The sequence below is a fragment of the Callithrix jacchus genome, chromosome 19 (assembly GCF_049354715.1).
Source record: "Callithrix jacchus isolate 240 chromosome 19, calJac240_pri, whole genome shotgun sequence".
NCBI classification, from domain to species: domain Eukaryota; kingdom Metazoa; phylum Chordata; class Mammalia; order Primates; family Cebidae; genus Callithrix; species Callithrix jacchus.
Genome location: NC_133520.1, coordinates 20,999,684 through 21,011,787, shown reverse-complemented (window position 1 = coordinate 21,011,787; position 12,104 = coordinate 20,999,684). Strand labels below are relative to the sequence as shown.

The window sequence follows — 12,104 nt, the reverse complement described above, 5'->3', positions numbered from 1 at the left end:
AATGAGGGTGGATCACGAGGTCAGAAGTTCAAGACCAGTCTGGCCAAAATGGTGAAACCCCATCTCTTAAAAAAAAAAAAAGTTAAAAAACAAGAGGTACCCCAAGTGTTTTTCCCAGCTTGAATTCTTCCTGATCCCCAAAACTATTCATATTTGAAAAATGCCATGTTAGTTCAGGAAGGGTCCTTTTGCAGAGGTTGACTTCTCTCTTAGCTGGAAATCATGAGATTTCAAAGCTGTTTTTCATTCTATAAGTCTGACCAAATAGGCAACACACCCTTCCTCTCTGAACTGAATGCTTCATGGGATACAGAGGACAAAATCCAAGCTTTCCATTTGTGAGAAAGGATTATTTACAGTTCTTATTCCACAGGTTTAGAACTGCACTGACCAAAATGATAGCCTCACATGGCTATTGGAAACTTGAAATGTGTCAGGTATGACTGAGATACTTTTTAAAATTGCATTTAGGTTTAATAAATTTAAATTTAAAAGCCTAAACTCCATTCAGTTATTGTCAAACTATTATGTCTGGAAAACTTGAGTATGTCAAACTACTTTTTCAATTGTACATTTTATAAAACCTAAATCCAGATCAAGTACTTTCAATGAAAATTTAGCATCTGAATTACAATGCTTCATAAGTAGAGAATACACATCAGATTTGGAAATTCAGTTGACCTTTGAACAACATAGGTTTGAACTGCTTGAGTCAACTCATACATAGATTTTCTTCCATCTCTGCTGCCACTGAGGCAGTAAGAACAAACTTTCTTCCTCCTCTCAGCCTACTCAATGTGAAGACAATGAGGATAAAGACTTTTATCATGATCCACTTCCACATAATAAATAACAAATATATTTTCTCAGCCAGGCGCGGTGGCTCATGCCTATAATCCCAGCACTTTGGGAGGCTGAGGTGGGTGGATCACGAGGTCAAGAGATCGAGACCATCCTGGTCATCAAGGTGAAACTCCGTCTCTACTAAAAACACAAAAATTAGCTGGGCATGGTGGTGCGCACCTGTAGTCCCAGCTACTCGGGAGGCTGAGGCAGGAGAATTGCTTGAACCCAGGAGGCGGAGGTTGCAGTGAGCTGAGATCGTGCCATTGCACTCCAGTCTGGGTAACAACAGCGAAACTCCGTCTCAAAAAAAATATATATGTATATATATTTTTTTCTCTTCCTTATGATTTTCTTAATAACACTTTCTTTTCTCTAGCTTGCTTTATTATAAGATCATAGTATATAATATATATAGCACACCAAATACATAGTAATTGACTGTTTATGTTATCGGTAAGGTTTCTGGTCAACTGTATGCCAGTAGTAGTTAAGCTTTTGGGGAGTCGAAAGTTATACTTTGACTTTTGACTGTGTGGGGTTCAGTGTCCCAACCCCTGCATTGTTCAAGGGTCAACTATAACATGAAAGAAATAATGTAAAATATCTCATTAATAATTTTTATATTAATTACATGTTGAGATGACAATATTTTGTTTACACTGGCTTAAACAAAACATAATTAAAATTGCTCTCAGCCAGGTACAGTGGCTCAAGCCTGTAATCCCAGTACTTTGGGAGACCGAGGCAGGAGGATCACTTGAGGCCAAGAGTTTGAGACCAACCTGGAAAAGATAGAGAGACCCTGCCTCTACAAAAATATATTTGTAGATATATACATTTTTTAATTAGCCAAGCTTGGGGGTGTGTGTCTGGAGTCCCAGATACTTGGGAGACTGAGGCAGGAGAATCACTTGAGCCCAGGAGTTTAAGACTGCAGTAAGCTATGATCTTACTGTACTTCAGCTTGGGTGACAGAGTGAGACTCTGTCTCTAAAAAAAATTAAAATTAAAAAAATGAAATTAATATCATTGGCTTCTTCTTGCTTTTTTAAATGTGGCTACCAAAACATTAAAATAACATACGTGGCTTGCATTGTTTCTCTAATGACCTGCAACACTGGGCTAAATAGAAACACTTGTTGAAGAAGTAAGCCAAGCAGACAGGACAGGCACAAGCCACCCAGTTAAGGTTAGGAAAAAAGGCTGTGGGAGTGAAGAGCACTCCCCTTAAAAGAACACAGGTCAAGTTATACACAAAGAGGAATGGAATTTAGTCACTGATTGGTACATGCCACAGAAGGAGTACCAGTGCTCCTTCTACCTGATGCTCTTTTTTGCCTTAATACCTCAGGTTCACACATCTCAGAATACCCAACAGTGACACAAGAATCCATTTTACAGATAATCATTCATTCTGTAGAAATGAAGGTATAAGAGGCCATGCATGTGGAGGCAATCCCCACGTCCCAGCAGCCTCTGCGACAGCACTTTTGGCTCTAGGCACTTACAGAATGATGCAAACTGATCACCTTGAGCTCATCTCACAACTGAGAGGCCTGGTGCAAGCCAGGCCCTGGCAGGAAGGTACCAAGGGGAACCAGGCCAACATACCATCATACTGACGCCTACAGAAGCCTGGGCCCCAGCCCTGAGCCCATCTGAGAGGTTTTCAGTCACTGAGCGCCCGAGGAGTGCAGTGTCTGATGAGAGGCGGTTAATCAATTCTCCTGTGCGGGTCTTGTCAAAGAAAGCAACCTCCTGCCTCAGAATGGAGGAGAATAATGAAGTTCTCAGCCTATTTACAATGCGCTGACCTGCAAAAGCAAACACAAACAGTCTCACCTGGAGTAAAGACATCCGTTACCATTATGGGGCAGCCATCCACTATGCAGCAGCTTGGCCTGGAGTTGTAACCCTTCTGAGCAAAGCAGCCTCTGAGCATGTCTGTTGCACTGTATCCCATGGGTGGAAAGAGACTTTCCCAAAGTCTCTGGCACATTAACGGTCATGCACTACTAATGAATGCTACTTTTCTCTTATTAACTACTGACTGTGGGTGCTAATGAGAGTATACAGGGATAAGATAAATATAACATGACTCAGAGGCTTTTAAAATTTTTACTTCTTTTTTTTTGTTTTTAGAGACTGGGTATTGCTCTAACACCAAGGCTTGAATGCAATGGCGTGATCATAGTTCACTGTAGCCTCAACCTTCTGGGCTCAAGCCATCCTCCCACCTCAGCCTCTTGGGTAGCTGAAACTACAGATGTGGGCCACTACACCCAATAATTTATTTTTATTTTTTATACAGACGGAGTCTTGCTATTTGGCCCAGGCTGGTCTCAAATTAATGGGCTCAAATGATCCTCCTATCTCAGCCTTCCAAAGTGCTAGGATTACAGGCATGAGTATTACACTTAGATGAGATTTTTTAATGATATTATTTATGAAGAAGTTGTATTACATTAACCTCCAAAAGCTCATTTTGTTCCTCCCTGGAAACCCTTTTTTGTATTGAACCTTCAAATGGCAAGAACTGGTTAATTATCCACAGAGCTAAATGGAGAGCAACAGACTTGGAATTGGTGTCCCGGGTTCTCTCATTATTGTGGCAGTGACCTGCCAGTAACAACGAGGCCTCTTCACAGAAATATTGACAAAGTTTTTATCCCAGCTGCTACTTAAGGAGAAACACAAGCATGGGGCATGTAAATGGGTTTCTGAAGCCTTCGGGAAGTCTCAGAAGTTTAGCTTCATGGCCAGGGACCTTATTTTCAAACCTCCCATAAGACAGACATGAGCTCAACTTCAACTGTAAAAGAAAAGTTGAAAAGTACTTGATCTAAAATAATCTATAACTCCAATACGTGGGCAGTCATTGGGCTCTATCCCCACTTAACGGGATGCCAGGAAGAGAGGAAGAGAATGGAGCCTGGAGCACATGAGATTGGAACCCAAACAAACCCACAGGACTCCACATCTTCTTCAGGATGACTCACATCCCTGAGAGGAGAGACTTTTACCTGAAGTTTGCATGAGGTAGACACGGATGGCATTGGCGGCAGCACCACACAGAAACACACCACTGAGCCCAAGGCAGAGGCGGGTCAGGTTGTCGCTGTAGTCCACAGTGGGGTTGGTATAGATGACATCGATGATCTTCCCCAGGAAGAAAGGGGCGGACATGGAGATAACACTGGACATTGTGAGAAATCCAACCGCAGCTAGAAAACAACCGAATGCTCTCAATGCTCAGGGCACTTCAGCAAAGGGGCTAGGGTGCTAGAGGCTTCCTTGCCAAATAAGCTGTTTTCAGAGTATGGGTTGATCTCAGTCTCTAGCAGTTTCCTCCCTTTTGCTCCCTGACCCCTGACTCAAGGGAAGAACCAAATAGTTCCAGGTGAGAACAAGCAGGGGGACTAAGGGAGTGAGTGATTGTACCGGAAGCAGAGAAGATGATTTCTTAAGCTAATCAACTCTTCCTCACCAAGAAAAACTGGGAGGCAACTATGGAAACCCGTTCTGGTCGGCCCCTCCTTTCCCATCTCTTGATTTTGGTGTTCATCTCCAATCATATTTTTCCTCCATTCAAGCTATACTATACTCTTTGGCATCTAACTGCACTGTAACTTGAAGATCAAGCAGTCCAGTTAAAGCCCTTGATTACATCTAGTATCTCAAAACACTTTGTCTACAGCCACACACTCCGAACACACACAATCTTGTCTGACCTCGGAAGCTATGCAGGGTCAGGCCTCATTACTACTTGGATGGGAGACTGCCTGGGAATACAAGGTGCTGTAGGCTTTAAACAAACAACCCACTCTAGATAACTTTTGTAAAACAGTTTCAAGGATCCATTACACATGTGATATATTGCTTCTTAATATTATATTATTGCTTTGGGAAATATCAACATGACATGAAAATAAATATGAACATAATTGTTCATGCACATAAAAAAAAGGCAAACAAGATAGAGTCTTATCAGAAGAGTAAATATTGGCCAGGCAAAGTGGCTCATGCACTCAGTGCCAACTGGACATTTAGTTAACAGAGTTCTAGGAAAAACATGAGCCTCTGAAGTGGGGAGTATTTCAAACAATTGCTCTTGCCCCTCCTTAAGGTCTTTATTCTAAAGTCCCCTCCCCAAAAAGGCCTAGCACTTCAGGAAACTGAGGCAGTTGGATCACTTGAGCCCAGGAGTTTGAGATCAGACCCATCTTTACAAAAAAACACAGAAATTAGCCAGGGTGGTGGCATGCACCTGTAGTCCAAGCTAGTCAGGTGGTTGAGGTGGATTACTTGAGCCCAGGAGGTTGAGACTGCAGTGAGTCATGATTGTGCCACTGCTCTCCAGCCTAGGTGATACAGCAAGATGCTGTCTCAAAAAAAAAAAAAAAAAAAAAAATTTTAGAAAATCCATATGAACAGGCCAGGTATGGCGGCTCACACCTGTAATCCCAGCACTTTGGGAGGCCGAGGCAGGTGGATCACTTGAGGTCAGGAGTTCAAGACCACCCTGGCCAACATGGTGAAACCCTGCCTCTACTAAAAAAAAATACAAAAACTAGCCAGGTGTGGTGGTACGCACCTGTAGTCCTGGCTACTTGGGAGGCTGAAGCAGGAGAATCACTTGAACCCAGGGAGGTTGCAGTGAGCCAAGATCATGCTGCTTTGCTCCACTCCAGCCTGGGTGACAGAGCAAGACTCTGTCTCAAAAAAAAAAAAAAAAAGAAAGAAAAAGAAAAGAAAACCCAATTAGTAATAACACATAACACAGATAACTGCATTCATAATAAGAGAAAAGCATTTTTTTTTTTAAAGATAGAGACCAGTGTCTCACTATGCTGCCCAGGCTGGTATCAAACTCCTGGGCTCAAGCAATCCGCCTTGTAAAGTGCCAGGATTGTGGGCGTGACCCACTGCACCCAGCCAAAGTATTACTTTTATATAACCTTAATAAAGAGTGCAGAGCAAATTCAGTGCCAACTGATATTTAGTTAACAGAGTTCTAGGAAAAACATGAGTCTTTTAAGTGGGGAACATTTCGAACAATTGCTCTTGCCCCTCCTTAAGGTCTTTATTCTAAAGTCCCCTCCCCAAAAAGGCCTGCTCTGACAGCCTCATTTGAAATACAGACACCCTACGCTGCCCGTCTCACTCCCTCTCCATTTGTGTTCTTGATGCTTCACCTTTCAGCATTCTAAATGTTTCAGTTGTTAGGTTTTTCTATAAGGACATAAAAGACTTTGGTTTGGTATATCACCGATTGCCTATAGTAACAGGAACATGGGAAAATCTCAATCACTATTTGTTGAATGAACCAACAAATCGAACTTTTGCAATGGAAGCAATGTCTATCAGATCAAACTTCTTCAACAGCCTAAACAGAAATGTGAGTTCTGGCAGCTCACAAAGTCCGTAGGCCTGGCTTAAAAACCCATAATCACAATCTAACTGAATAATAGGAAGCTGGGCAAGAGCCACTTCATTTTGACGTAAAGCCTGGGGTCTTGTTTCAAAGCACCATGTTTCTTACAACAGTGTCCAAGGGGGCCTGAGGGCCCAAAGGATAGGGAGAGTGTCTAACTTGAGGTTCCGAATACTCGGCCTTGATAAACTGGCAGTTCCGGAAGGAGTCATCCTAGCGAATTTGGGATTCAGCAGAAAATTCTTTTTGTCCTTCACCAGTAGCTAATCTCTATTCTTTCACCTCGGTGAATAATTCCGAAAGCATAGTGTATGTGACCTGCTATATAAAGGTCCACCTCTTCCCTCCGCCTCTAGTTTTCTAAATCAGTTGATTCTACAGTAAGAATCTGCGTGACATGAATGAAATGCCCCCTAATTATGATTCTGAGTCTTGTTCTCACATAGTAACAATGATTACAAAGAGGAAGTTATTTTGCTGAATCCAAATTAATTTCAGAATATCCCCCTCACAGTTTTACTTTTTAGTAATAATTTAAAAATTATCAGGTTGTTTTATTGCCATTTGCTTCTTTGTCCAATTTGAATGTAAGAAAAGTAAAATAAAAGATCTTTTTCAGCCTTTAGTTAACTGGCTTCTTGTTAACCAGGATGTGACCACATACCACTGTCTTCCGATATTAAGGAATACTTTAACCGCATAAACATCACTTCAAATTCCACCACAAGCCCTAGACACAACTGAGCACACTGCAATTCTGAATTCTCCCATACCTTTCCCCACAGTTAAGTCTCTTGCTTTCCCCCACCCTTGCCTGATGTGGCCCCAGCAACTTCTACCATTATCTTTTTCTTGACAGATTCCTTCAACCATCTTTCTGTTATCTCATTCTACTGAATTGTGGCATCAAAGGTGGAAAGAAAGGGGAAGGAAAATTTGAAATGCAGACTGCGGGAGAAAAGGGCCAGATAGAAGGACAGAGGGTGGGGGTGGGTGGAGGAAGCTGTACACCGTGCCTACCACCTGCCCACTGCTGAACATAGCAACCATCTGGTTGTAAAGGCAGCTACGGCTATCCCCACTGTCATTCAAGGACTCAAAAGGCAGCACTTCCAGAGTCCTCACCAGTAGCCGAAGAATTTGGCATTCATCATCCTAAATCCTTCCTTTCACACTCTTCTTATCCTCATTTTTCAGAGAGGAATCTCAAGCACAGAGAGAAGCCTACGCAAGGTCTACCAGTTCACACAACGCAGAACAACATTCTGTGGAAGGCCTGTCTTCCACATCTTCCCACATCCTTAACAGAGGAAGCAGACAGGCCTCACTTGGGAGTCAGGGAAGGGAACAGAAAGCCTGGCAAGATGGAGCAGGGGCAGAGACCTCATGGATCCACAGGAAGGAGAACTGAGAAATGAAATGAAGGCTCTAGATTATAAAACAGGAGGATTTTGTGGCAAGGCGGGCCTAAAAGGGCTTTATACTGGGGAATGATATAGTCATTTTTGCATTTTTAAATGATCCACTCTGCTACAGAGTGAAAGGAGAGGCCGACAGAGCGCTGTTCTAGTGCCCTGGGTGAAGTAGGTTGGTAGCAGATGGATAGAGGACAATGAGAAGGATTGGAGATATTTTTAAGAACTAGGATGTGATGACTGGTTAGATGTGAGCATTTTTCCTCTCTGAAAAATTAGTATAAGATGAGGGTTAGCTGACGAACTCAACCTCAGAACTGGCCCTCCTAGGTTAGGCATTCACCATCTTAAACCTTCCCTTTATGCCCTGCCATCTGGCTGTTTGACCTTGCACGAGTCACTCCATCTCTCTGTGCCCAGTTTCTTCATCTGTAAAATGGTAATGAAAACAATCCCTCCCTCATGGAATTATCAGTAAACCATGTGCAAAGCATCTGGTACAATGCCCAGTGCTGAGTACACAAGAAATATTCACTATCATCTTTATTACTGACCAGTGTCAAAAGGTTCACACTGCAGTCTCTCTCATTGAGCTAAGAGACAGAAGAGGAAAGATGCTCTGCGGAGAAAGGTAACTTTGGTTTTTAGACATGTTGGGTTTGCTGGAGTCTGGGACACATTTCCACGAATGTAGGTGGTGTGATGGAGAACACAGGAGTCGACGGTGTGTGGGACATGGAGGCTGAGTGAAGGGACTCATCTGGACAGAGAAGTGAGGACATGAGGGCCTGATAGATGAGAATCGAGTAGAGGAAGAAGCCAGAGACTCTAGGTTCTGGAAATCTGGAGAACAAATATCCAAGCCCCCACGTGTCTTGTGCAATATCAGACTCTGCCCATGCTATCAGCATGCTCTAAAGCTAGGGGTACCCCAAAGACAAAATTAAAAAAAAACAGAGTTGGGGTACCTGCCCCATGAACCAGTGGGGCTCGCCATGGACTCTAACAGACATGATGGGAGCCACCTAGGTAATTTAAACTTCTCTAGTTGCTACATTAAAAAAGGAATAGGTAAAATTAATTTTAATAACATTTTACTTGACCCAATGTATCTAAAATATTATACACATATGATCAGCACAAGAAGCTAGTAACATATTTTACATTTTTTTCTCTAAACATATATTTTAGAGAAATATATACATGTTCTCTAAACGTATATTTTCTCTAACATATTTTACATTTTTCTCTGTAGCACAGCTACAGAGTGCTCACATTTCCTCTGAAACAAGGTATTTCCATAGTACATGCACATTCCTGGCTGCCGGGGGCAGTTCCAATTTCAAAGGTTCATCCTCCCTGGCCCCGAGTGTGGGATCTCCGTCCTGACCGGGATTCAGGAAGCAGCTACTCTGGCCTCCTCGTCCACCATACCCACTGCTGTTCTCACTATATTCACTGTGGCCACTCATGGTCCATCTTCATAAATATAACTATAAACTCAGCTAAAGCTGTCAGCAGGTTTCAGGTTCACAGAGTAGTCCTGATCTCAAACCACACACCAACCCCTTGTCAGTAATCGAAGTGAGAGGAGTGCTTCTGAGTCCCCCACACATGCACCAACTGCACACACTGCAACGGAGGGGATAGATGTGTACAGTCCACCGTCTAATGAGGAGCCTGTCCACGAGGTGTGGGGAAGGAATGCTGCCCCACCCCTGCAACGTCCCATACAAAGAAACTCCAGGAGGCAGCTTTGCCCTAATCTCATAGTACCCTAGGGGCCCACAGTTGCTCCTGAAACCCCACCCCTAACTCACTGAGGTCAGAGCCTCCTCTATCTGCCAGGCACAGCCAGAGGGTTCTGATGAAGTGCCACTTATCCCATCAGTCCACATCCCTTCTCCTGAAGCACCTGCATCTTTTAAGATTCCTTCTGGCCAAAGTGATAAGATAGAGAGTTATCAGTGAAAAGGGACCTTTCTGTATGAAGATAGCTGCAAATTCCTCCCAAGGGACAAAGGGGCAGCTTAGGCCTTCCTTTAGGAGAGGAATGAAATACACTTTCGCTAAAACTGCTATTGGCACAGGTGTGTACACATTTCACGGTAGTTTCTGATATAAACTACTTATCAAAGTTTTCTGTTCACACAGTTTTTACAAAATGCTGAGACAGATGGAGGTATTATTATTAAAATACAAAGCTGTGTTTTTGAAAAAGGATTTTTGTACTTGTTTTTCTAAAAATTAATGAATTAACACTGGAATTCCTTTTCAGCTTAGTTTTTTTAATGTTTTAAAACACACACACACACACACACACACACACATGATTGCTCTTTATCTCCAGCATTTCAGAGATGTGCCAACATCTGAGGCTGCTCTTAGAATGATAAATTACACATTTTTTTAAAACTACAAATTAACAATGATCCCTATTTCCTCTTAATCCTGTAAATACCATCCAAACTGGCTTTAGTATATAATGACTTCTCAGGAAATCGTATGTCTAAATAAGGGCTTTTCATCAGATTTCCTCATAACATACAATAGGCATTTATCTATTTGAGAAGCAAAAAAAAAAAAAAAAAATTAGTGTGCCAACTTTAGGCTTGTTTCTTCAAATTACATATTCATAATTTTTCAATGTGGTGGAACAAAGTATCTCCTGTTCTTAAAAAGAGGTGCAAGCTGGGTGTGGTGGCACATGTCTGTAGTCCGAAGTACTCGGGAGGTCGAGGCAAGACTGCTTGGGCTTAGGAGTTCAGCACGAGTCTCTGCAACACAGTGAAACCCCCATCTAAGAAAAACAATAGGAAGAAAGAAAAAAGAGGCAGTCTTGCCTTGTTTAAGGCTGTCACCAAAACATACTAGCATGGCAGGATATCTGGGGACAGGGTAAGGGGTCAGAGGAACAATGGTCATGGATAGGCAGGACTGGGCACATGCAAGCATCACCAAAGCCTGACACCTAAACACCCTTCCTGACATCTAATATTTCAGAAACAAAACAGAACTGTATTTCCTTACACTTACTTTGAGTCACATACAGAAGTGGTGGGTGCACCCTATGATGCTTAGGGTTTCTTAAGGCCTCCCTCTGTGCCTGGTGGTATGGTCATTTATTCCTTCTCTTAAGGCACTCTGAGTGCCTACTCTGTGCTGCGCACATGCTAAGAACTGGACACAGAAAGATGAATCAGACATAGTCCCTGTCTCAAGCAGCTCAAAGTCCAATGAGAGCTCCTAGTCTCAAATGCTTTTAAAAGGAGGAAAGAGAAAAAGATCTTTACATGAAAATCTACACTCAACTGACTGAACAATGAAATAACTCTCTTTATACTCAAGTGATACCAAGAGCTCCCCTAAGCTTTCATAGTAAGTGGCAGATGAAAAGTTGCCACCCTGGCTGGGTGCAGTAGCTCATGCCTGTAATCCCAGCACTTTGGGAGGCCAATGCGGGTGGATCACGAGGTCAGGAGTTTCAGACTAGTCTGGTCAACATAGTGAAACCCCCGTCTCTACTAAAAACACAAAAAATTAGCCGGGTGTGGTAGTGTGCACCTGTAATCCCAGCAACCTGGGAGGCTGAGGCAGGAGAATTGCGTGAACCCAGGAGGCAGAGGTTGCAGTGAGCCAAGATCGGCCATTGCACTCCAGCCCAAGCCACAGTGCAAGACTCCATTCCCCCCGCCAAAAAAAGCTGCCACCCTAACTGCTCTCCTCCACTGTGCAAACGTACTCTAAATCCCAAATCACTACCGTCTACAGTTGTAGGTTTACCTCTCAACATACGAATATTTCACAGATGCTTCTCCCCACTAAGTTGGAAGCCCCAGCAGAAGCAGGGACCATGTCTCCTTGTGCATGGCAACATAACCCCAAGGCCTAGTCCAGAATGAGGGCTCAACAAAGGCTTATGGAAGGGATGAAGATTTATTTTAGAGAAATCTAAAACATTTTAGACCTTACAAGGTCCTTGTGTCTAAACATTCCTCCAATTATAACTAAAAAACGAGGAGCTATAGAAAACTATTCTATTTAAATTTTGTTTCTTTTAGAAACATTCATTTTGGTTTCTTTCTTTCTTTTTTTTTTTTTTTTTTTTTTTTTGAGCGGAGTTTCGCTGTTGTTACCCAGGCTGGAGTGCAATGGCGCGATCTCGGCTCACCGCAACCTCCACCTCCTGGGTTCAGGCAGTTCTCCTGCCTCAGCCTCCTGAGTAGCTGGGATTACAGGCACGCGCCACCATGTCCAGCTAATTTTTTGTATTTTTAGTAGAGACGGGGTTTCACCATGTTGACCAGGATGATCTCGATCTCTTGACCTCGTGATCCACTCGCCTCGGGCTCCCAAAGTGCTGGGATTACAGGCGTGAGCCACCGCGCCCGGCCCTCATTTTGGTTTCT

The 12,104-nt window shown here is 43.0% G+C and overlaps 1 protein-coding gene and 1 long non-coding RNA gene across 3 annotated transcripts in view; both read right to left on the bottom strand.

The window, feature by feature from the left end:
• ABCB10 (ATP binding cassette subfamily B member 10) overlaps positions 1-12,104 on the bottom strand; it is a 40,271-nt gene that overhangs the window by 26,727 nt on the left and 1,440 nt on the right. For both annotated transcript variants that reach the window (XR_013529765.1, XM_008985290.5), the window contains exons 2-3: positions 3,870-4,070; positions 2,458-2,660 (exon numbers count right to left, since the gene is read on the bottom strand). Coding sequence is in view for 1 of the 2 variants with exons in the window: in XM_008985290.5 (XP_008983538.2) it covers positions 2,458-2,660; positions 3,870-4,070 (404 nt within the window). In the remaining variant the exon portion in view is untranslated. The remainder of the gene's footprint in view (positions 1-2,457; positions 2,661-3,869; positions 4,071-12,104) is intronic.
• On the bottom strand, positions 8,773-10,875 carry LOC108589163 (uncharacterized). Its single transcript, XR_001908279.4, has 2 exons — positions 10,732-10,875; positions 8,773-10,495 (listed from the first exon to the last, which is right to left on the bottom strand). It is a non-coding gene; the product is annotated as an uncharacterized LOC108589163 (long non-coding RNA).